Consider the following 26,729-nt stretch of genomic DNA (forward strand, 5'->3'; position numbering starts at 1 on the left):
CCTCTAGTTTCTTCCTAATGTTTTGTTTCCCAGAGTTAAGAATGTTTTTGTACACGTTGTTCTAACCATGTCTGCATAGGTTCTCCAAGGTCATCCCTGGGCCTATCTAACCATGGATACCCTGCCCACACCACTTGATCCTTGAGGCAAAAGACAAAATTGTATGTGCTTCTCCTTTCCATTTAGAAAGTCAAAGCATTGGTGATCAGATTCTGCCTTCTACTGTTCTCAACCAGTGCACACAAATACACAAGTAACTCCTGCATGTTAAACTAACCAGAATGAGAAATAATGTCTTTTTTAAGTTGGAATACAAAGAGAGAGGAACAGAAACAGAAGTCAGAGCTGCCAGGAAGTAATATCTCAGAGGAGCTTATTTTGTTCATTTATTGATATCCAGAATTGGATCAACACTTGAGAGTTTGGGTCTCAGGAGCCAATTTAATTTAATCTAATTTAAATATAAAATAGTTTTGCATTAAAGTTTGCTGGCTTCTTGTTATTTGAGTGTCTTTTTTCTGGCTTTGATTTTGAACAAAGCTGCCTCTATTATAGCAAACAATCCCCATGGGTTTTCACTTGTTATTTTTTTTTAGTCGCAGCGTTATTTTCAACAGTAGTATTGGCCTATTAGGATTTAAATTTTACTGTAACCAATAAATAAAATGATTTCCTGTAAGTATATATACTGTCTTTCCAGAAAACGTATGTTTTTTTTCCCTCCCCTATATTTTTCTTTCCACTTCATTGGTATTCAGAGCTGCTGTTACAGAGTAGTTATTGGGATGTAAAGGTTCAAGAAGGAAGCAGTCTAGTTTAAGGGGCTTAGATCAGTCAGAACGTAAATAACATAAAACTAATTCCACTATTTCACCCTGTCCAATGATAGGACTCTTGTCTTGAGCAAGTGAAATGTGCTTCCAGTTCTAAATTTTAAAAGTACAGGATATGAGAGATCACTATGATAAATTTAGGGAACACTGGAGGTAATTTATTTCCCTAGCTGGTGAGAAAACATTTTAGCTGTGAATTTTTTTAAAAAAAAATGTTCATAATCATTTCCACACCAGGACTGTGGTTAGAATTAATTAGAGGGTATCTTATTTAGGTCTTTGGAAGCAGAAAGCACTATGGAAATGCTAAGAATTAGTCTATTGTGTTTCATTCTCAATTCTGCTCTACTATAGCACGAACCTGGAAAAACAGGAGCTAAAATAACCCACCGCCTTCCCATTATTTAACTATTCCCAGGAGTTGAATTGGGGAAAGGTCAAAAACATTGATGTATTCTGCAAAGTAATGGGGGACCCCTCCACCCCACAACACACCAGACTATGTAAACTCAACCAGATCAATGTCTGGAAACATATGCAATTAATCTACTGGAGATTGTTTTCCCAAAAATCATTTAAATCAATAATTTGTTAGAAAATTATCAACTAACTGTCCAAAAATATTGAACCTGGAATGGCATGGGAATAAGAGAGAAGGGGGAAAGGAAAATGAAAAGTTTCATTTGTGATTTCAATATGATGGTTGGGGCCTATTGTGTTGTAATCATGGAAACATCAGATATTCACTCCGTAGGATTTCCACTACTTGGAAAAAAAACTTTAATTGTATTCAATTATTTAGGGGTTTTTTAAACATTGTGATTTTAATTGTTTTTACTCATTAGCCGACCTCCTCCTTGTACATGTCTTGGTATACGTCTTTGTTATATGTATGTCTTGTCTATATATGTATTTCATATGTTTTATTGTACGCCGCCCCGAGTCCTTTGGGAGAGGGTGCGGCTAAGAAATAAATATTTATTATTATTTATTATTATTACACTTTTCGGGTAATCAGCTAATAAAGAATGTAAAGGAAGAATGGACAATTCCTTAATTCAAAAAGACTAACACATTCTAGCTTTACAATTGAGGGTTGCTAAGGAGAGGAGTATCAAGGTTAGTTATAATGTCAAAGGCAGAGATTCTCATGGAAATTTAAAAGCATGAAAACAGCAAAACTCCAAGGTATTATTCCTGTGAAAGTATATCCCAAAAGATAATTCAATTGTAATAATTTTGCAGAATGGAGACTCAGTGGCCATAAGGATGTTAGATGATATATGGAAGACCCACCCTTAACTAATTAAGTAGATGATTTTTGCAGCTAAATAAATTTGCCACAATGTTGGTCTTCATAGATAGAGATCTTTTGGTAATATGGTTGAAGAAATGTTTGATAGGTTTATCAGGAACCAGTATGGAGCACCTCAACTATGGTTGATAAAATAACGTACTTTGCAAAGAACTAGTGTGTAGAAATGAAAGTAAGAATAGTATAATAGTTAAGGTATTAGGCTGGTGTCAAAAAGATCTTGATTCAAGTCTAGCCTCAGCCACTGTCAAGTGCAGGTAATTAGATCCACGTGTGAAAGGTTCAAGTTGACTACTTCATTATAGTCTATCTACAACAGGGGTCCCCAACCCCCAGTCGATGGCATGTCAGAAACCGGACTGTGCAAACAAGCCAAGCTCCATCTGCAGCAGGCAAAACTACGCCCCCTCCAGTCCGCTGAAAAACCTCTCTCCACGGAACTGGTCCCTGGTGCCCCAAAAGTTGGAGGCCACTGACCTATAAATACACCAGAATCTCTCCAGGCTGCTTACCTTCTCTTGGGAACAAACAGAGAAAGTCTTGTGGAACTTTGGGAAGCTCAGCCCTAGGTTTCTTGTCCCTGTGCAAGGCAGAAACTCAAGGCAAATTCCCCACTTGATCCCTCCTCTTTGCCTGGCTGGCAGATTCCCAACAGCCATGGAGGCTCATAGGGTGATTTTAACCCAGTTATAGTCTTTTGGCTCAGCCAATCTAAAAAAAAAAATTAAGAGGAAGGAGTGTTATGTACATAGCCTTGAATCTTAAAGCAGAGGCAGGATATACAATACATCTAACAAATACACAAATGAGATAAACTCTTATTTCAACTATTAGATTTACTGTGTAATTCAGTTCATTATTTCCAATCAAACTATCATCAGTGCAGCTTGATTCAGATGTCTGAACTGCTTTGGAGACAGTATTTCTAAAGGCACAGAATCTAGCATCAGAAAGCCTGATTTGAGTCAGATCACTTTGCTAATTCTGTTTGGAAATATACTTCAGTTTAGAGATCCAAATCAAATCACCTTTGAACTGAATTAACAAGTCAAATATTCAAGAATGAAGAAAACCCACACACAACACATCGGGAGGGGATGTTATAACACGAGTGGTTCTGAAAAAAAAGGTCTAATATGTCAAGTGGTTCTGGGGGGAAAAGAATACATAGAGAGAAATCTAGAAATTCAGCAGGGCTGTCTGTTTCTCAAGTGTGGAGGGGAAATGAGAGGTTGAAGTACAGCATAATTTCCTCCTGAGAAAGGAAGATAAACATTTTGACTCTGTGAGAATTCAGGAAGTCTACTTTTTCAGCCTGCGGAATGATTGATGGATGGATGGGTGGATGGAACAGAGTAACTCAATAAGCAGTAAACTGGACCTCACACACGCACCCCTGTGCATTTTTCCTGCACAATGTATTCTGCACCAGTTTTTGGAACTTGTGAGGATAAATAAATAATAAAGAGGAGAGAGTTTTATAGTCTGTGTAGAGCAGGGGTAGTCAACCTTTTTAAACCTACCACCCACTTTTGTATCTCTGTTAGTTGTAAAATTTTCTAACCGCCCACCGGTTCCACAGTAATGGTTATTATTTTTTAAATTAAATTAAAAAAAGGAAAGTGCTTCAGTATTGGACAAAACCTCTACCGCCCACCGTGAAAGCTGGAACACCCACTAGTGGGCGGTAGGGATCAGGTTGACTACCACTGGTGTAGAGCATTTTTCCATTACCAATTCATTTAGTCCCCACAAGCTGCTATTCAGACAACTGGTAAAACAAGGATGGCTGACAAGTTAGACATCATAAAACCCAGACTAACACCATCAACATCTATTGTTTTAGAAAGATTATGAAATCATTCTATCAACTGGCTACCCCCCAAGCTCATAATCATGTGTGCCATCAGCTGCCTGCAAAGGCTCAAATTATCCAAAGCAGCAACATCATTGGAAGGAGGGGAAAAAAACAATAGCACAAACTGCAAGTACACAGACGACAATTTGCCTCTTTTTTTTTTGCTTTTTTACTCTATCTGAAAACATACCAACCAACCAAATACCAACTGCTGCACATCTGTTCCTGTTGCAGGAATACAACTAATCTACCCTTGAAGACTTGACTGCAAAGGCTGAAAATGCTACAAGTGGCACCTGTGGCAAACAGGTCCCTTTATAGACCTTGTTCTATACTGTACCATCTGCATGCACGAATAGGAGAATAAAAAAGGAGAAACATTTGTGTGCAAAGTCAAATAGCTAATCTAAAAATCAGCCGAGGACGAAAAGGGGAACTGATAGCACAGAAAAGAGATGTCAAAAAGAAGTTGGTGTTAGAAAATGGTTTCATAACCTACTTATGATATCTCAGTGGCGGTGGGATTGCACAATAATTGTCGAAAGTGTTAAAGAAACAAAAATATTAAGCAATGCTCCACTGCAATGATAAAACAAAAACAAAACTGACTTTGTCAGGTAGAGAAGAAAGCACAAAGGATTCTATTCCTGTTTCCTTATAATACTATCTTCCTTGTTACCTGTGGCTTTGTTTTGATAATCACAGCATAAATTTTTATTAAAATAGTTCTTACTTCATCCATTGGTGCAGAAACTTCATCCATTAGTGAGATATACTGTAATGTTATATCTATCTATCTATCTATCTATCTATCTATCTATCTATCTATCTATCTATCTATCTATATATATATATATATATATAATCATAAAGAAAACTTCTGATGCGCAAACTTATATGTGCTATGTCTGTTTCTAACTATCAAATGAATACATTGTAAGATATGCCACTGACGTTCTCTAGTTGGGGTCTCTTTCTCTCCATTCATGCTATGTGCCATGTAGCCACAGAAACATTCCACTCATTTTGAACAAAATAAGGCTGCTGGTCAGTGGTGAAATTCAATTTTTTTTACTATCGGTTCTGTGGACGTGGCTTGGTGGGCGTGGCAGGGGAAGGATACTGCAAAATCTCCATTCCCACCCCAATCCAGCAGGAAGGATATTGCAAAATCTCCATTCCCACCCCACTCTGGGGCCAGAGGTTGTATTTGCCGGTTCTCCAAACTATTCAAAATTTATGCTACCGGTTCTCCAGAACCTGTCAGAACCTGTTGAATTTCACCCCTGCTGCTGGTGTTGCAGAATTACCTACAGCACAGTTTGTCACTGTGTCTTCTGTGGACAAGTCTGCTAAATTTAAACATAGCATCTATTTCTCCACAGAATAGGAGAGAAGAAAAAGCTACAAAACATACAGGTATAAAATTATTCTGTGTAAGGAAGTCAGAGAAATTTCTAAGATTGATCTATGGGGCTGATGATACTTAAAGGGAGATCTGAGAGCGTCTGTCAAAAAGAAATTGAGGAAGAGCTTGGAAAGTTGGAGGGCTTCTTTGGTGGTCCAGTCACATCCTGAAGAAGCAAGGTGCTTCCTGGGTAAATTTCAACACTGGCATTGCAGAAGTGGCATTTCAGGGAATTCTGCAAAGAAAAGTCTGGTCCCCATATTTGCTTCTACTCAGGAAGTTCGGTTGCTTAATCAAGTTATGGTGTCAAGAGGACAAGGGCCACAGGCTTTGAATTTCCTTCCCTGTTGAATCTTCCAGACAGAAAGCAGAGTGATCCACAGAGATCACGTCATGTGAAGATGATTGGATTGAAAGCAAGATTAAGAAATATCTTTCTGGTGTTTTGTCATCTACACTATCATAACTCTTATCTAGACTACCGTAAAATCAATTGCTCCTGTTTTGCATCTTGTTTTTCTCTGCAGATCCTCTGCAAGATATTGCTCTGAGCGTTGACAGTTGCACCTATATCGCCGGCAAAGATGTTAACATCCGATTAGCAACTGTTTTAAGTAAGTACAGCAATTCACTGCTCTGTAGTGCTGCATCACAGTACAAATGGGCAGTTGTTCAATGGTTAAGAGACTGCTTTGGGTCCTGAATTAAAATTATCAGCTACAAATTATTTGTTTTATCATTAGATTTAGGTTCTAAGACAATTCTGTGCAGCTGACAAAATCCAAGAGAAAACAGAATAAAAACACAGTACTTTTACAAACAAGCATATGACATCCAATTGCTCCATACACTCACGTATAAAAACAAACAGGGTGGGAACCACATGATCTGGGGCATGGGGGGGTATGTCTCATTCCAAGGGCAGGTACTGCAATAGAGAAAGCACACTTCCTGGGTCCTAATAGATTCCATTGTTTAATCCAAGGGAGGTGGAGCACACCAACTCTGCCAGCCTGCGTTGGCCAAGGAGAAATTATGGGATATTTGTGTTGCTAAGTAAGCTTGCTTCTGGAAAGGTATAGCATGGTAAAGGTTTCCCCGGACATGTGTGTAGTCGTTTCCGGCTCTAGGGGGAGGTGCTCATCTCCATTTCTAAGCAGAAGAGCCAGCGCTGTCCGAAGATGTCTCCGTGGTCATGTGGCCAGCATGACTAAACGGCAAAGATGCACAGAGTGCTATTACCTTCCCACCAAAGTGGTCCCTATTTTTCTACTTACATTTTTTTATGTGCTTTCGAACTGCTAGGTTGGCAGAAGCTGGGACAAGTAACGGGAGCTCACTCCATTACACAATACTAGGGATTCGAACCACTGAACTGCTGACCTTCTGATCAACAAGCACAGCATCCTAGCCACTGAGCCACCACATCCTAGAATAGACTGGTACTCACCCTGAAATAACCAGATATGTATTTCTAATAAGCTTATAACTGCCCCATATATTATACACATATCCTCACTTGCTGATTACTTAACTGAGTAACTCAATAAAGGATTTATGATGAATTAATGTTACATGACTTATTATTAGGGATATTTCTGAAAGGAAAGTGTGCCAAAAGCTGTTTTCAAAAGCAACACTGAGATCAGCAGTGAATATTTTTTTAGGTTCCCTGTGGTACCTCATGGGCGTGACTTTGCAGTTGCTTCAACTTGTTGTAGGGTAATGAGGTTCAAAGCTCAGCTAATCTGGAAAATCACAGATGCTGTCCCTTGGTGTAAATATGCAAATATGACCTAGCAATATTCTTTTTGTGACTTTCCCCAAGGTCCAATTGAGGAAGGATTTTAAGGATACACTGCCAGCTTTAAGACTCACAGAGGTTTAGGGCAGGGGTCCCCAATCCTCGGCCTACTACCAGGCCATGGCACATTCACAACTGGGCCGCAGGCTGGCGTGCACAAGCACAGGCACATCTTGATTCATGTGGGCAGCAGGCTGGCACATATGTGCATACCTCAGCTCACGTAAGCAGCAGGTTGGTGTACATGCATGCGCAGCTCAACTTGCAGTCGAACTGCGGGTGCATGCATGTTTGCGTCAGCCTGTCATTCGTGGAGCCCAGATCCACTCTCCCCTTCCCTCAGCCGGGCTATCAAGCCACAAAAGTTAGTGAGCGCTGGTTTAGGGAAACAATTTCACTCATTAATACACCTGAAACCCTTTCCTCAAACAGTCCGGCTGCCAGGACATAACACCAGCCCTGCTAATTCTTGGAGTTCAATCTTCAACCTATTATGCAAACTCACAAGCTATGGAGGTTGTACAGCCTGCATGTAAGATAACAACATTCTTTAGGGAAGGAGGAAATCTGGGCAATTGAGATGATGATGACAAAGATACAGTTGTACCAAGAGAGGCAGTTGCACATGGCCTCCTAACGTTTTTTGCAACCAACTCAGTCTTTTAAAATCTATTTTGTTCACTTAAACCAGGTTTTGGAAGGTAACTAGGGTTTGGACAAACAAACAAAAATGTTTACACAATGTACAATTAAACTTTGCAATTTGCTACACTGAATGTGGTATGGGCTACAGGCATGGCTGGCTTCAAGAAAAGATTGGGCCAATTCATATAAGTCATGGGCATCAATGGCTATTAGTCTTCCTGGTAGTATGACTGCCTGTGACGTCCATCTACAGGGTAGCCTGGGTTTTTTTACATCTAGCTATCTGTCCTGCCTTGACTTACCAGAGTTCAGTTTGGTTCAACTCTGATCTTGCAAGAATCAAATAGGTTTTTAAGCCAGTCTGAGCCACATGATAATTTTGTCCCAAGCATGAAACTTACTGAGGATGGCTTTTGTAATTGTTAAATCAAAACCAAACTCCCACTACATCCCAATGTAGATATTTCTCTTAAGTAATTGGATGTAAGTTAGAGTGTCCACTTGCTTTAAATTTGGGGCTTCACCATAGGTGAGACATGTTGTATAAACCACATTTCACACACATGTGCATTATCACTCTCTCTCTTTCCTTTTATGAAAACTAAGCAAAGTGGCAAGGCCTTGTTCTTGTGTACTTCCTGATAACATTCCTACTATATCTGTTCTACAGGGCATGCCATCAATGAACTCTCTGTGGATTTCAGTTTTACTATTAATGGACAGATTGTACCACTTTACAGCAAACAAGTTTGTGAACGAAATCAGCCCCTGTTTCAATTCTGTGGAAAGAAGAAAGGAGGTAATTTTTTTCTTCATACAACAGCATTAAAAAAAGTGACATGACCATTTTTCACACTAGCAACTGTTGCAGCATCCCCATGTTCACATGATCAGAATTTAGATGCTTGGCAATTGGCATGTATTTATGTCGGTTGCAGTGTCCTGGCTCATGTGATCACGTTTTGGGAGATTCCTGTCAGGGTTCCAAGTAACACCCCTAACAAAGGAAGGCTCCAAGGCTTGAGTTCCCTCAAAGTTCCATTTTATCAGAGATGTCGTATTGACGTATCTGGGAAAACCCGAATCAGAAAGCTTCCAGGTTTTCCCCACCCAAACGAAAGTTCAAGTCCCTGCCCAGCACCCACATGTCCATCACATGACACCATCCAAAACAGGAGATGCCCCCCCCTCAGTCACCTCATCACAGCTGCAGGGCCAGATGACCTTAACTTTCTGAGAAAGAATGTTGTTATGGCTAAATATCACCCACACTCTGTATAATCCCCCCTCCCATATTCCCACAGTAGAAAATGTGGCAGGCCTGAAGACTCAAAGGTAAAAGATGGCTTCCAGGCCTGACACTTCTGACATGCAAACTCAACGGGGAAGTCAGATTCACTTAACAACCGTGTTACTAACTTAACAACTGTGGTGATTCCTTTAACATGTGTTAAGGCAAGAAAGGTCATAAAATGGGGTAAAACTCATTTAACATCTGTCTTGCTTGGCAACAGAAATTTTAGCCTCAATTGTGGCCAACTAGGTGACTTGCCAGTGGAAGAGCCAAGCTGGGTTCTTGACTCACAAACAAAGTGCTCCATTACTTCCAGGATATTCCCCGGAATATTACTGCCCTTAGCTTCTACCCGGAGAGGTAGAAGTACACATTTCCTATAATGGTTGCCAGAATGCTTCTTCTTTGTCATTTCAAAAGTCTATTAAGAAATCAGTCCTGGTTTCTGAATGCTTGTTTTTTCCCCCCACTTATTGGAAGTTGTTATTTGTGTTTCGCTGACTGTGTTTTATTCTAGTATCTTAATATAGGTGGTTTTATTGATTTGTGATATGTGGAGGCTATACTGTGTTTGTTGTGTTTTTACCTCACCTTATTCAGAATCAGTTGTAACAAAGAAAGTCTGTAAATAATGAAAGGGGATATTTCATTATATTCAAAATATTCAGTAGAAAATTTCAGATAGTCATGTATCCTAAAGAAATATTCTCAAGGCAAATGCTGTCTGCAAAATTATCGGGGGGGGGGGGGTTTAAGACAGGCATGTGAAAGTTCTAACTAATTGTACAACAATTGGACAATACTAATACATAATTGAATACATACCTGAAAATATATTATGCTAATAGCAATTTTAAACTATCAGTGAGGAAACTGAAAATATCCATTCAAAAGAGGGATGTATCAGCGAGCTCGGAGGAACTCAAGTTCACCAAAGATCTTCAGGGGGAAAGCCCTAAGAACAGGGAAGAATCCAAAGCAACCCACTAGCGGTTGAACAGAAAACTTGGAATTCTGGCTAACTGAGGTACAAGAAATACAACCAGATGAAGAAATAGAATGCTATATACGGGATGAGTTTCCACTTATACTGCAGTGATGGTTGAGTACCTCTTGAGAATCAACAACATAAAGTGTAGTGAGGAATACAAAAACAAATAATTTATCTCTAGTTAATGTCTGATTAATTAGGGAAAAAAGAGCATGACTATAAGGAGACAATCAATCTGGTGTAGTAGTGTAAGGTACCAAGCTAGAAACCAGAAGCCTGTGAGTTTTAGTTCTATTTAGACACAAAGCCAGCCCGTAATCTTGTGCCAATCACTTTCTTTTAGCCCTCGGAAAGCAATGGCAAATGATGTCATGAAAAATGCAGGAACTTCTCCAGGCTTTCACCAGAAGTATTTTTTAAAAAAAGTGATTTGAAGGCACGGAATAAGAGGAGACAGAGGAGAAAAACAAAAAAGCAAATCAGAAATAAGAGCTCTGAGAGTATAAGTGTTGATCTATTTTCATAGTTAGAAAGTTGAAGAAGATTGCATGTTAATAAAAAGTTATACTCTCCCTTGAGATTAATAACAAAGTCAAATAACAGGGTGTTTTTTTTCTTATCAATAATGTAGAACTAATTAGAATTACCTTCTCCCAGGATATTTTTTTTACAATTTCCTATTCTTGGGCTTTCCTGATGGTTTTCCATTTGAGTACTAATCAATTTTGACCTTTTTCCAGATCAGCCAACGTTGAAAGTGTGTTTGTTCTCTTTTCTGCAGGATGTGTGCCACTTCTTATCTGCTACTTGATTTTTTGCCCCAAATCAAATGAAAGGGGTAACCAAAGTGGGAGTGGGGAACTCAGATGTTTAGCTCTGCTAAAAGTAGCCATGGCCCCCAGAAGGATTTATAAACAGATTTAGGAATTTGAGTTAGGAATTAGAATTGACGAATCTTCTGCTTGGTTAACCGGCTGATTAACATCACCTCTTCTGTTTAATAATTCTGATACATAGATAGTGGACCAAACGCGAAATGAGCATCATTTATAGCACAATAAGGTAATCAAACAGATTCAACGGTATCTTAAGTCTTCCATGTTGACATCTTAATCAGAGTTATAATCATGAATACATTGCTGTGAGCTTCCTTCATGCTGATGCCATAATCCATCCATTAAGATGTGCTGGGAGGATCTGCGAGCACAATTTTTATGTAGCTTGAAGATATCAGGCAGTAATAACCAAATGCCACCTAAGCACACAATCATGCAAATTATAGACATGAGTCTGGTGACAAACTTTAATTCTCATACGCACACAAATCTCCCTGACAGCTACCTCATTCTGAGAAATTAAAAAAAAAACCTCTGGAAAATTCAAGAGAAAGAAAGGCAATCTATTGCAGAAGCCATACAAACAGTTCCTTATGCAGACAAGTAGAAAGCGCTGTTGTTTCGTTTGTTTGTTCAACTTACATAGCCATCCATCTCAGATACATGACCTTGGATGGCTTAACAAAATATAATCAGTGGGAAAACACATGTTTATTAAAAATACAGTCCCCTTTGCTGGTGCCATACCAGAGGTGGTATTCAGCAGATTCTGACCAGTTCTGGAGAACCGGTAGTGGAAATTTTAGTAGTTCGGAGAACCGGTAAATACCACCTCTGACTGGTCTCGCCCCCATCTATTCTCTGCCTCCCGAGTCCCAGCTGATCGGGAGGAAATGGAGATTTTGCAGTAAACTTCCCCTGGAGTGGGGTGGGAATGGAGATTTTACAGTATCCTTTCCCTGCCACGCCCACCAAGCCACGCCCACCAAGCCACGCCACGCCCACCAAGCCACGCCCACAGAATCGGTAGTAAACAAAATTGAAACTCACCAGTTTGCCACACTATCACTACCAGATTCCTAGGACAGATGGCAGAGTCATATCTTCAGGTCCTTCTGGAAGGCCAGTTATGTTGGCCTTCTGCTAGCCTGCCAACTGGAAGAGTAATGATCCAGAGGGCGGCTGCCATGACTCTCCTCCTGGGTCCCATGAGATGATATTCCTTTGTGGATGTGTTGGATGCAGTGACGTGCAGTCAGGTGAGGCAAGTGAGGCACAGCCTCACCACTCTCATCATGAAAAAAAAAGTAAAAGGAAAAAGCTGAGCTAGTTGCTGCCTCACTGTGGATGACTCTGCTTAACCACACTGGTGCTCTCCCTCCCCAAGTGTAGTGACTTCCTCCCCAGGCCCCCATTCATTTCTCTCTGTCACACACACAGCTGGATAAAACTTTATAAAAATCTAGCCCAGCTTCACTGATTACAAGTTTGAAAAGGCAACGTGGCTCCACCTGCAATCAAAGTATACTTGGGGAGGGAGAGCACAAGCGAGCACTGAGGAGACCACAGGAGGAGGCAGGAAGCCAGGCAAAGAGCCATGCTGTAGTACACACACTTCCCCCCAGCTCCTTTCTTTTGGAAGGCTCGGATCAACTCCCCTCCAGCTTCTCTGCCTCTCCTCTCACCTCAGCCTGCCAGCAGGAGGTGAGTGGTTGGGCTTTATTGTGTTCCAGGCATTTCCCACCCAGACAGCAGGCTGCATTTGCAATGGTGGAGGTGTTTGGGAAAGGCAGCAGGGGAATGGGGGGGGGGGGGAATGGCAGAGGAGCTGCTTTCAAGCCACTGGAAAAGATATCCACTCCAACTTTTGTGTGTGGGGGGGTTTGTTTGAGAGTGAGTGAGAGAGGGATGGGGTAGGAGAGATAGTCCAATCCAACTTCTGTGTGTGTGTGTGTGTGTGTGTGTGTGTGTGTGTTTGAGAGAGGGGGAGGAAGGGAGAGAGGGAGGAAGGAGGGGAAGGAGAAGAAAAAGAAAAAGAAAGAAGGAGCAAAGGAGAAAAACAAATGCTGTCGCTTTAAATTGGAACTGAGCATGCCTGGCTGTGGAATTCTGGGAGTGAAGTCCACAAGTCTAAAAATATTTGAAACTCAGCACTGTGTCAGTGCCTCACCAGTCATAAACCTCACCACACGTCACTGGTTGGATGTGTGCATTCTTGTAGGACCTGTTGAGATCGTTAGATGTGATTGGAGAGAGAGAGACTCTCTCTCAAACAGGGACCATCTCAATTTTAGGACTCAGAAGTTCTGAATCTTGAAAAGGAAAGGAAATACTAAGGAAGTAATATAAGTAATCATGTATACTATAACATGTCATTTCTGATTGGATTACATGAATCAATTGAAGATATAACCAAAACCATCTTTATTAGGACCATAAAAACTAATAAATGTGATTTATTAGTTTATTAAAATATTTAATCACTAACGTTTTTAAAAATACCTTCTAAATTATTTATTGTTCTGCCATAAATTTTGCACACTCATTCATCAGAATTACTATAAATCTAGCAGGCTTTGTATGTTCATCAATACAGATGGTCTTCAACTTACAACAGTTCATTTAGTGACCATCTGAAGTTACAATGGCACTGAAAAAAGTGACTTATGACTAGTATTCACACTTACAACCATTGCAGCATCCCCCATGGTCAGGTGATCAAAATTCATATGCTTGGCAACTGACTCATATTTATGACAGTTGTAGTATCCCAAAGTCATGTGATCACCTTTTGTGACCTTCTGACAATGAAAATCAACTGGGAAGACAGTTCACTTAACAACCATGTTACTAATTTAACAACCACAGTGATTCACTTAGCAACTGTGGCAAGAAGGGTTGAAAAATTGGGCAAAATCCATTGAACAAATGTCTCATTTAACAACAGAAATTTTGGGCTGAATTGTGATCATAAGGCGAGAACTATCTGTACTAGACAACTGATCCGCCAGATAAAATGGGGGTCTTTTCAGGAAGAATATTAGTTTTTCTTTTTTTAAAGCAACTTTAGTTTTATAGTACCCAGTTTGGTTATCTTTTTGCCTCTTGGAAACATATGTAATATTCCCTGAAACGTACACAATGATTTCATAAGAGTGAAAATCATATATATCATGTGCACAGACCAGGGGTGAAATCAACTTCTCTTCACTACCGGTTTGCAAATGTGAGCATGTACCACCTCTGTGCATGCGCAGGACTTTCCGGGCATGCGCAGAGTGTCAAAAGCGGGATGTGATGTCTGGACGGGTGGGTGGAGACTCCCGCCACCACCGCTACTGGTTTGCCCAAACCAGATAGAACCGTCTGAATTGCACCACTGGCACAGACCATATTTCCAAGATCAAGGGGGAGGGGGAGAAAAAATGTTCACTGCCATAGATTTTACAAAACTGACCAAAGGGGAAAGAACCTTCGAGTTGAGTCAGCACCCTTCCCTGATATCCTTCAGTTCTGCAGTACCACATTTGGGGGCGAAGAGCACATCTCTCTCTCTCTCTCTCTCTCTCTCTCTCTCTCTCTCTCTCTCTCTCTCTCTCTCTCTCTCTCTCTCTCTCTCTCCCTCCCTCCCTCCCTCCCTCCCTCCCTCTCTCTCTCTCTCTCTCTCTCACACACACACACACACACACACACACAAATATTCATTAGAAACCAGCCCTCTGGGGAACCAGGAGAAGATTGTAAAGGAAATCCTGGCCCCACCCTGTCTCTGGCCAAACACTGAAGGGAAACCAAAATGAGTCTGGAGCTCAGCCAAGCTGAGGCGGCTGGTAGAAAGCCACCGATCAGGATTGAAACAAAACATAAACTTTGAAGAGGCTTTTTTGCTAGTAGACATTCTGCCTTTTGTTGTTGTTGTTTCAGGATGCCTTTAAAGCATGCACGCATAGTTCTGCTATTATTCTTTCTCTGTGGAAAAATCAGAAAGATAAACAAGAACATTTAGGCGGGGAATGTAAGGAACTTCTGAGCACATATGCAGCATGACCTACACCAGAATTATAAATAGTTTTATGATCATTAAACAAAGAACCTAATTCCCTCAGTGCACTTAACAGACTATTCATTGAATCATAGACTGAGAGTAAGGTATCTTGGTTGAAACAGTTACAGCAATGCAATGCGGTATTATCTCACTATTACATAAAAATTCTGATTCATTTTGTCATTCATCTGTTTAGAAATCTTGTCTGCTTACAGGTTTTTTTTAAGCAATATGTGTTTGCAGTCTTTACTTTTCCTAGAATATTTTGACCGACTCCGCTTTCTTTCAGTGGCTGTATTATGACTCTATTACTCCACACCTACGATTATTCCTTTTATGTTTATTATTTTTTCATTCAAGGACTGAAAGCGGCACACAGAGTTTTCCCTCATTATATTTTTCTCCATTTTCTGCATCTTGATAGGGTCCTTGCTCTGGTACTTGCAGGATGCTAATGTCATTAGAGCATCAACTACATAAATATTTTGGATTATCTGAATCCCTTCCAGGAAGAGTTCATTCCTGTACATAGGACTGAAACTGCTGAATATCCTGATTTAGGACCATCCATAGAGCAAGTGTGCCTAGGTAGAGTTTAGTAACATTCACCATGGTATCCTTTAAACCATTTGTAGGGGTTGGGGTCAGAGGCACTTTCACATGGTTATCCTACTCCTTTCTGAGTGGGTAGTTCTACTCCTGAGGGAAGAATAGTCAAATTCCTGGTCACTCCACTCATTAGAAATCTGAAGTATCATCTTAGACATAAACCCATCGGGGGAAGGGGGCTTGGACCGGTCCCCCTCTCCCAGATCTAGGAAGTAGGCAATAGCAAAACCTGAAAAGTCTTGCCAAGAAAATTGCAAGGATTTGTCCAGGCAATCTCTGAGATCAGACACAATTGAACGGAAGGCAAAAATATCATCAATATATGAATATTTCCCCTGTTTTATATCACCACCCATGGGCCACAGTGGGCATAGTTGGAATCTTCAGGATATTAGCAATTGAATGGGACAAAACAAGTTTAAACTGAATTCCAACATGATGGGGGTACTGTTAGTATGTAGGCTCTCTTCTGGGGAGGGTCACAGTCTTCCTGAAAGAGCAAATTCATGACTTGGTTCATCTTCTGGACTTAAGTCTCTGCTTAGGCAGCAGGTAGAAGCCATAGCTAGGGCATCATATCCCAGCTTCAACCTGTAGCTTGCTTGGACTGGAAAGTCTTACAACAGAGATTCATGCCCTTTTACCATGTGATTAGGCTATTATGAAAGACAATAAAGGAAATTGAAAGACTAAGAGGATGAGAGCCTGGAGATAGACCTCAATAGTGGTCAAGAGATTATAGAATAGCTCCCCAAAAGTGTATTGGCCTCACAGTACTAGGGTTTTATTGAGTGACAAAAACTATTCCCTTGAGATGGACACTGGGGCAATGGTGGTAGAATTGAACTGCCTTTTTGTTTCATTAGACTTTTTGACTTGAGTTATGATTCATGTTTTAGGTTTGATTGGGAGGATTATTATTTTATTGTGTCTATGTAATAAAGAGACAAAAACAAAGAATGCATGTTCTCGGTAACCTCTATGCTGACTTATTGCAGGGTCATTACAAGGTTGTGTGGGTCAGGGGTTGCCTTTTAAGATTGTCTGACATGTGCAAAGAATTAAATATTTACTATTTTTTAAGGATTAGAAATTTGTATACAGTGGAGTCAGTTGGAAGTGGGCTATTGGCTGTGATTTGAAAAAACCACCGTAAATATAAGATTACGTGTTAATAAATACTATTATTAACCTTTAAGCCATACACAAAGAGACAGGAACAGTATTGTTAAAAAAATTCAGCAGCTCATTATTTCAGAGAGCTAAAGACAGCATGTCAAGTCTGTATTAGAATAGTAATGTTGCATCTAAATTAATTACTGAGCAGGGATCTGATTCTTGGTTTCCATCCAAGAGAGCGTTTCTCTATGAGTACATGCGGGGTGTTTTAATCATAGAGGTTATTCATGGCATTCACAGTATAAAATAGGTGCCGTCTCACCCAGTTTTCTTGCTCATCACTGGAAATGTTTGTTTTGCAGAATATATTTACTACACGGGACCAGTCTCTCTGAACATGGAGAACATCCCACAAGTATGTTTTTTCCTAATTCTTTCTAAATTTTATGAAGGGAAAACATTTTTTGTCAAATGTCTAATAGGGTGCAATAGAAATGAATGTACTGGAGAAGTAAGACATGTTAAAGAGGAATGTGGTTGTCGCAACTTTATCTAGTAAAATCTCATGCATAAGGATCATGTATTCTCATAGGACAACCTGGGAGCAATTGATATCATTGCTTGACAACTACGCAGGATAGAGATACATAGCTTGACTCCAGGGTTACTTGAATACTCTAGAGAAAACTGTTACTACGGTGCATTGTAATTTCTAATGTGGCAGACAAAGATAATTAAAGACAGCAGAGGAGAATCATTAAGAATTTTAAGCTTTCATTAAGTTTCAGTATAAATCAAACCAAATCAAATGTAGATAGTATAGATCTATTTCAAGCTATTTAGCTCTCATCAGCTAGCCATACCCTTACTGGGATTTGAACCTGGGCTGTGTTACATATTAGGCAGATTTGTTAGCCACTAAGCCACAGGCTCTCCTCCTTATCAGCTGAGCCAAGGAAATGGGTATGTATTTGTGTTACAACCCCTGGTATGCCCAAATTTCTGTGCTTCGGCTCATTACAGAGGACCATCTTTCTGTCCTTATTACCCCAAGAGCCCCAATATTATCCTGATATTTTAAGGTTTACAAAGTGCAGAAAACCAGCAGATGTAAATGGTGAATCTTCAGACAACTGGATTCTCAGATCCCTTTGCTAAAGCAAATACAGTAGAACCTCTGGTCACGACTATAATTCCTTCCATAACTTTGGTCACAAACCGATTTGGTCGTGGGCCGAACCTAACTTTGGAAATTTGCCACTTGCAATAAAAATGGCACAGAAGGGGAAATTGGCTGGGGGGGGGGGGGATTTGTGAATTTTTTGGTCAGAACCTGATTTGGTTGTGGTCAGAAGCTTTCGTGACCAGACGTTCTACTGTAACTTTGTCTTCCTTTTGCCTGTGAATTTATTGTTTCCAGCCTTCAAGGAATTATGCTGTAGCAGCATGAGGAAAAGAGCACTTTCGCCCAGTTAAAACAATCTCACCTTATTGGGCTTTTTTAAGTCATTCGAAAGTTTTAGTTTTCAGTTGATTTCAATGCCAGCCTCAGTTGCAGGATTGCTTTGGATAATTGCCATATATTAGGTTCTTGACTAATTTGACTAATTAAAAAACTACAGCCACAGTAACATTCTGGAAGAGAAGTGGTAGTCTCCACAAATTAATTAATTTCTTCAGAACATATTCATTCCTTTCTTTTTCTTACAGGGCGAATTTAATATAACAGCTCAGCTCTTCAACGAAGACCGTCACACAATTATTTGTGCTGATTTTTATATCAACAATCACTGAGAAGTTGCTGTTTGTTGCTTTTTGAACTGGCATTGCCTAGACCAGGGCTTCCCAAACTTTTTCTTTCAATACCCAAAACCGTTCATTAAAAAAAATTATTGAACTTTAAGGACCAGCTGTAAGTCCCTTCCTTCAGCACCATCGTAACTTTGAATGGTCACTGAAGCAATGGACATAACTTGAGGACCACCTGTATCACAAAAGTAGTATCATTAAATGAATTCATATTATTTCAACAGATTACCATTTGCAATTTCACCAATTTACCTAGTTTTGAGAAGAACAGTTAAAATCAGCCTAAGCTTTAGATATTCAAGGAGAGCTTACTTCAATCTACCCATTATAGCATGCTGAAGAGTGGAAAAGGAGGCTGACTGAGTTCACTTGATTGTTAAAATTTGAATGAACTGATATATTCAAAATGATTCATCATTGTATGTTTAATTTTACTTTCTGTAAAAATCTGCTACCTTTTACGAAACATTTTGTTAAAATTGTATGCGTTGTGCCTCCATTAGGTCTATTCACACAAAAAAGAATTTCCCAGAGAAATTCCCTTTTCAAATTGCTGTAACGCTCTTCCTGGAGGTTCATTTTCCTATTAACTCCCATTCCCATCAAAGCAAGACTGAATGCCCTTTTCCCCCTCATCAGTCCAGCTCAGATTTAACATTTGGGATTTATGCAGGAGCAACCAAAAAAGTCCAGATGTGGCCACCACTGTGTGATTAACACTACCATCTGGGTCTTTTTGACCATGTCACCAGCGGAGACAACCTTGTGTGAAAATAAGTTTTTTGGAAGAGTAAGAATGACAGAGATCCACACTCCTAGTAGGAGTCTGCAGCACTACATTGAAAACATCATGTACTGAAAAACAAGGCTTGGCAAAGCAAGCTAATGAAGCCACAAATGGGCAACTGTTGCTATCCACAGCCAACTGGATCAATAAATGAGCAATTTTGCCCTCACCCTCTTCCAGGAAAAAAGATGAGTCCATGTAGTAAGCTGGTCTCATCTGTGCTTGTATGGAGGGAATGCCATTTTGGAAATCCACTGCAACATTGGGCCTTCTCTGAACATACTCCTCAGCCAAGAAATCAGCTTAGTCAGATGGAAGGCTGCCATTTGCTCAGGAGACCTGAGGGGAATTTACCTACTTAATTTTGTTCTGGTTTCATTGTGAGGTTTACTGGGCTGAACAAAATAAGAAATAACTTTGTTTGTTTCCCCCACACAAAAGCTACAATTTAGTATCTTGTTTCCACATGATTAAATAAAAAGTTCTTTTCTGGAAAGGTTTGTAGTCTGTCAAATCTCATGGACAAATAAATAAATATATCAGCTGAAGGAAACAATCCATTCACAAGAATATATTTTAAGCATGAGCTCCCTGTCTTTGAGAAGTACATATACAGAGCTAAGCAATATATATAACCTGTACATAAAAGTTAGTTAGATTTAATGAAATGTTCACAGCTATGAAATAGTTTTTATTGGGGGTTATGATCTATATAACCTAAATCTGTATTTGTCAAATGCCAGTCTCTTGCTTTAGAGATGAATGCATTTTTAAAAAATTTGTTAGTATTTATATACAGCTTTTAGTCCAGGAGCTTAAAGTGGTACATGTAGTGCTTTCTTCTTCCATTTTCCCCCCACCACAAGAACTAGGTTGGGCTGATAAAATGAAACTGGTTCAGTCATATAATCAGAGGTGGTATTTAGCCAGTTCTTACAGGTTCTGGAGAACCGGTAGTGGAAATTTTGAGTAGTTTGGAGAACCGGCAAATAGGCTGGCCCCGCCCCCACTGCCTCACAGCTGATCTTCTTTTATTGCCCTGAACAGGAGAACAGAGCTGGAAAGCAAGTTAGTGGGGTGGGAAGAGAATGGGGATTTTGCAGTATCATTCCCCTGCCACGCCCACAAAGCCACACCATGCCACAAAGCCACGCCCACAGAACCAGTAGTAAAAAAAAATTGAATCCCACCACTGCATATAATGAACTTCCAGCTTCAAGGGTGGACCTCATTCTGAGTCTCCTGGTGTCAATCCACACACCTTAATTGTTACTCTGCACACTTGAATGGCGACACATATTTTGTTGATTCGTAGGTTCCTTCTTCTCCCACAATCGGTTCCTGAGGAAAAGAATCTAACTGGACGTGTTGGTTTGAGAGTCTTTTAAGGAGAAAATGCTTTTCTTGTAACAGCTTCATTGCAGGATTTAGCACAGTGAAGAGTGTCCACTGTTCCTCCCAGGAAACAAAATAAACACTGTTAATGAAGTGGCTTCAGAAGCAAAAAAAAAGGAACAACACAGGAGACCCAGCACTGTTTTTAAATCACAGAAAATTATCTTCTTCCAACTTGAGTCTTCGATCCATGTAACTCTCGATTTAGAGGTGGGAGCACCTTCCCTCTGGAATGAGCTGCCCCTGAAAGCTTCTCATAATCACCGACCTCCAGTCCTTCCGACGCGCCCTAAAAAGTTGGCTTTTCCAGCAAGCCAGCCTGAACAAAATAAAATAAATGCTTGATTTAATTGTTAATTTTAATCCAATTTTTAAAATGTTATTGTTCATACTAATTGGGTTTGTTGGATATATCTAATTTCTTTTTAACTTTTGTAATTTGTGTTTTTTTTTAATGTTGTACGCCGCCCTGAGTCCTTTGGGAGAAGGGCGGCATATAAATCCAATAAATAGTAAACAACAGTAAACAGGCTGGCCCCGCCCCCACTGTCTCCCAGCTGATCTTTTTTTATTGCCCTGAACAGGAGAACGGAGCTGGAAAGCAAGTTAGTGGGGTGGGGAGAGAATGGGGATTTTGCAGTATCCTTCCCAGCTGGACGTGTTGGTTTGAGCATCTTTTAAGGAGAAAATGCTTTTCTTGTAACAGCTTCATTGCAGGATTTAGCACAGTGAAGAGTGTCCACTGTTCCTCCCAGGAAACAAAATAAACACTGTTAATGAAGTGGCTTCAGAAGCAAAAAAAAGGAACAACACAGGAGACCCAGCACTGTTTTTGAATCACAGAAAATTATCTTCTTCCAACTTGAGTCTTCGATCCATGTAACTCTCGATTGTGTATGAGGGTTGATAGTAGCAATCCAAGGTTTTAAAAATTACTATTCCCAAGTGGAAATGCTGAAAGTGGAAATTTGGATCTTTCCTATGCAAAGCGTAGTGGGTACTATTGTGAGCCACTCCATAGCTGAATATTCTCTTGCTGGCTTGGAACCTTTAAAGTGGAGTTTTCTTTATTTTTCTGTTATCAGCAGAACTTGAAGAGCTTACATTGACTCATTAGCACTACTGAAAGCTACGTCTGCCAAAATACTGTGTTGCTTGAAAATGAACCATGTATCGGCAAACCAAGGGAGAAAGCAAACCTAGACGTGCAAATTCCAGATCAACCTTGATTCTCACAGCAGTCAACTATTAACCCGGTTGAATCTCTCAGTGAGAATGTTCTTACAGCATCTAGATCACGATTGCCCAACCTTTTGGCTTGCTTGGGTCATGCTGACGGAAGAGGGATTGCCTTGGGCAGCATATACGTATATAAATAACAAACTTCCTTACTTTTTTATATTTTTCATTATCTTGTGGGGCTGCATTACTAACTATCCAGATCCACATGCAGCCCTTGGGCTGCAGGACACACTCTGATCTAGATAAAAAAAATCATTATTTTTACAACACGAATCCATGACAATGGATCCTGAATCTGGAAAGGACTGACAAGTTCTTGTGTTATCATAGCCCTCCCCCATTTACCAGGCAAACAATGGCAGTATGACTCCAACTCTGCTGGCATAGTGGTTAGAATGCAGTATTACAAGCTAACTCTGCCCACCATCTGGAGTTTGATCCTGAATGGCTCAAGGTTGTCTCAGCCTTCCATCCTTCCAAAGTTGGTCAAATGAGGACCCAAATTGTTGGGGGCAATATGCTGACATTTGCAAACCACTCAGAGAGTACCGTGAAGCACTATGGGTTGGTATATAAGTCTTATTGCTTATTGCCATTGTAGCTAATCAAGATTTGGGAGGTACATTCTGTACATTGTTAGTGTGTCTTTTATGAAGAAAAAAACTTGGTTTTTTTCAGTTGTTCTTCTCCAAATCTTTTTTTTTTAAAGGACTAGAGATGGAGAGTAAATCAAGTAAGTCAGTTGAAATTATCCCTATTGTTCAAGTGATCGGGTCAAATTAATTGTGTCTGACCGGGTCTGTTTAGGATTAAGTCTTGTAGTTTCTTGACTGGAGTGATTAAACCCTTTTACATGTTTACAAACCTCACTGCCTGACAGCTGATGGTAGTTGCTAACCGGTTTACTACCGGTTCGCTCGTGCTCACATGCGCAGCGCTTCTGCCTCTGCCTGTGCAGAAGCATCCAGGTGGGTGACAGAGCCTCCCGCTGCTGCCACTACTGGTTCGTCCAAACCGGGAGTAACACACCTCTGGATGGACTGTACAGTTCAACTTGTCTAACCCTCCAGATTAAGCAGGGTTTGACCTGGATGGGAGACAACCAAAAAAAACCAAGGCTTTGTCTTGACTAACAAGTCAATAAGCCTCTAGAAGAGAGCAATGAATTATATGAATGTGTCTAACTGGGAGTTAAACTTCCCTTGAAGGAATTTTACTTTTGCTGCACAGTAAAATAGTGAAGTAAAGCTAATACTATATATAACTTACTAAACACTTTATCATAAGTTTTCAAGCTGTATGTAATAAAGTGAGATGAAAAACAACATTCTATCCCTTAATGAAACTTTTCAACTCAAGGTCTTCAGTGATGGTTAGAGTGGTATCTTCTCTGCTACTATTTGCTTACTCCTTTCATAAATTATGTTATTAAAACCTTCCAAATATAACCTTCCTTTAATAAATTGCAAAACCAACACATTTTTACAACGGACTAGAACATTTTTCATGAATGCCTGAATGCAAAGTATGGATTTTTTATGAACTCCACACTCTAAATTATAGTATTCATATCCACAACATAGTAGGGACTTAAATACTTGTAAAATTCATCCCCTTCTTGTAATGTCTGTGTAATGATGAAGCATTTCATAGAACTCGAGCAGCATGGTGGCTTATTATAACCCAGATCTATCTTCTTAATACATTTTTGCCTTTAGGTTCTTTAAATCAGAAATAACAACATCCAAGTCTATGAGCAGCCCACATGGTGAAAGAGAGCATCTGAAAAGAGAACTACATCTTGCAACCCCAAACGTATGATCTCATCATGAAGACAGCACATTGGGAGAGTTACTGGACCCCTTACATTGGGTGGGTAGGAAGCATAGAAGAAAAGTAGTTCACTAATACTTGAGTTCACCAATTCAATTATTAATCTGGCTCTTTGTGCCCACCTGATTTTTTATTTTTTTTTACTTTCATATAAAAATATAGATAAATCTAAATCTGGAATACAGCAAAATAGAGTACTAGAAGCATTAAGCATCATGGTTATTTTCTGTAATGGTCCATTTACAGCCTGATAAGGAGATAGCTTTGTAAACATTCACCTGCAAGTTCCTTTATTATCAATAAAAGAATGTCTCATTGGTTCATAGAAAGCTGTTGGAATGAAACTAAGAAAGTTTCCACCCAGTTATATTCGTGAAATGAATTGATTCTAAATTAGAAATCGTTTAATTGCTGAAATTCTTGGTACTCCGTTCCCATAAATCTTGTTAAAGAAGACACCATGGGTATTTTTCTTGGAAGAATTGTTTTGTTTTGTTTTTTGATGAATTGACTGTTCAATAGTCTGACATGCCCAAGAATACCTCTGGGCCCAAAATGAGTTTGAAAAATCATTTCTCAAAAATATGGCTATCAAGAGCATAGAGCTTTGTCTGGAAGTTTTTAGTTTTGTAAAGAAAAAAATAAAAGTGGGTGGTCGGAGTACAGTATCTTGGGGTACTATAAAGTATGAATTGAATAATAGGGGGGGAAAGCCCACCGGTTTGTTTTTTATAGCTGAAAAATTTATAAAAGATTTCAAGCATGGTGGCAGTAATTCTATTAAGAGTCAAGCTTCACCATGGCAGCACACATAACATGCTTACAGAATATTTATTAAAAGATTCCCAGTGGCCCCCAAAATTGCTTTGCTCTGGCTTCACCTATCTAAGGTCTCCAATATCAAAGATTTCTTGCTGTCAGAAAATCCTAGCAAAATGATAGCCAAAAGACTCAGAACTAACTGAATGAACAAGAACCAGCTATCCTCCACCAGCTGTTCCTTCAAGGAGTAGTGTTAGGAAGGTTTAAATCTTGCCATTGCTTGGATGGGAAAATAGCTGGTCATTGTCAGAGTTTGTTGCAGAAATCACATCTAGAAAGTACACACAGATAACTGATTCAGCAGGATGCATTAACTTCTTTATATACATAATAACACATGAGTAAATGTACAATACCAATAGTGGATTCTCCAACGTGGTAGTAGTTACAGGCAAAACACAGGCAATTGGTTTCAGTTCAGAGCTTAATACAGACAAGACCAGACTAGTTTCGTTTTAGAGCTGAGCACAGACCTAAGCCAAGCCCAGACTCCTTGCTTAAGTTTCTGTTTTCCAAACAAGCCCCATTGGCTGACCTGTTACCATGTCTCTGCCGGTTCATGAATATTCTGACAGTCACTTCCCTGATTTCTAGTTTATTAAGAAGTTATGTTATAGATCAATAACAGATTAAAGAAGAGAAATCAGAGAGAAGGAATACATATCAATGCCTGTACTGACTGGATGTAAACTGTGGAATCTCAGAAGAATCCATATTAGCACAATGCTTTTAAATCAGTTCAGAAATTATCTGAAGTTAAGAATGAGCAGTAAGATCATCAAATGTGATAAAACCAAATAACAAAATTATTCCTTTAAAGAATGATGGCAAAAAATTCCAAACCACCCCCTAGAGTTGCAGAAAAGGGTATTAAAGGGACAATGTTGACTATAATGTGATCCACATTGGGGGGAAATTGCCTAATTTCACCTAGACACTAGACACAAGCCATGATGGCACAGTGGTTAGAATGTAGTATTGCAGGCTAATTCTGCTGACTGCCAGGAGTTCAATTCTCACTGTCTCAAGGTTGACTCAGCCTTCCATCCTTCCGAGGTCGATAAGATGAGACCCAGATTGTTGGGGGCAATATGCTGACTCTCTAAAATTGCTTAGAGAGGGATGCAAAGTACTGTGAAGCAGTATATAAGTCTAAGTGCTATTGTTATTTTTAGTGAGATTAGATGCCTCTGTATTGTCTCTCTAGGCTGGAGAAAATAAATGGGAGGGAGCCAATAGGCTCACAACCTTTTCTTTGGCTTCCCAAAGACATCTGATTGACCCCTGGGAAAGTTAGACTAGGTTGCACATAGAATAGATTAGAAAACTAATGAGTCTGTAAAAGAAAACTGGAATATAGTATGGGAAAACTAACCTGGAAGCAAGAGAAGTTAAAATATCAGTAATTTTCCACTGAATATCAGGAAACTTAAGTGGGATTAAATGCTGTGTCCTCCTCCCAGTTCTCCCCTAAAATGCACTAAATCATATTATTTTAACAAACGTGGGTGTGTGAACACACACTTGCCAAGGTGACATGTAGTTTCATCCTGATTTAGATCTCATTTAACAATGACTGTATCAGTCTAAAATAGACGTATAATAATATCAAACACAGCTAGGTCTTAGCAACTTAACAGATCTCAAGGGGAACAATATCCTTGGGTGACACATAGCTCTTGGGAGGAAGGCAAACACTTTTACAGGAAGGAGATCTATGATCATCTACCTCCGGTTTCCTAAAAACATGGAATCTGGATCTGGAGAGGGTTCTGAATGCTCAGGTGTTTTGTTCAAAGTTCTCTTGGCTCTGGGAGTTTTAGAGTTAAATCTTTGATGCCATTGTTAAAGGTACTACTGAATTTTAGAGCATTCTTTGAGACATTTATTCTTTTTTGAAATTTTTTGAATAGGACAGTAGAGAAATTGAAGGTCATCAGCTCTACAAGATGGAGCAGACTAAGAACCCTCTGCCATATACGTAGGTCAAGGCTTCAGTATCTTTACAGTTACAGCTATAGTAACAGAATCCTGCTAGTCTGAATATCTTTCTTCCTTCTGACATTTAATCTTCATGTGTGAAC

The 26,729-nt window shown here is 39.7% G+C and overlaps 1 protein-coding gene across 1 annotated transcript in view; it reads left to right on the plus strand.

Moving 5' to 3' along the window:
* LY86 (lymphocyte antigen 86) overlaps positions 1-19,698 on the plus strand; it is a 29,795-nt gene extending 10,097 nt beyond the window's left edge. Inside the window, exons 2-5 of the mRNA XM_081951384.1 lie at positions 5,942-6,028; positions 8,534-8,662; positions 17,120-17,172; positions 18,468-19,698. Of these exons, the coding sequence (XP_081807510.1) occupies positions 5,942-6,028; positions 8,534-8,662; positions 17,120-17,172; positions 18,468-18,551 (353 nt within the window). The 3' untranslated portion in view covers positions 18,552-19,698. The remainder of the gene's footprint in view (positions 1-5,941; positions 6,029-8,533; positions 8,663-17,119; positions 17,173-18,467) is intronic.
* Positions 19,699-26,729: the final 7,031 nt, after the last annotated feature.

Source organism: Natrix helvetica, assembly GCF_964273705.1.
Source record: "Natrix helvetica genome assembly, chromosome: 4".
Classification (NCBI taxonomy): domain Eukaryota; kingdom Metazoa; phylum Chordata; class Lepidosauria; order Squamata; family Natricidae; genus Natrix; species Natrix helvetica.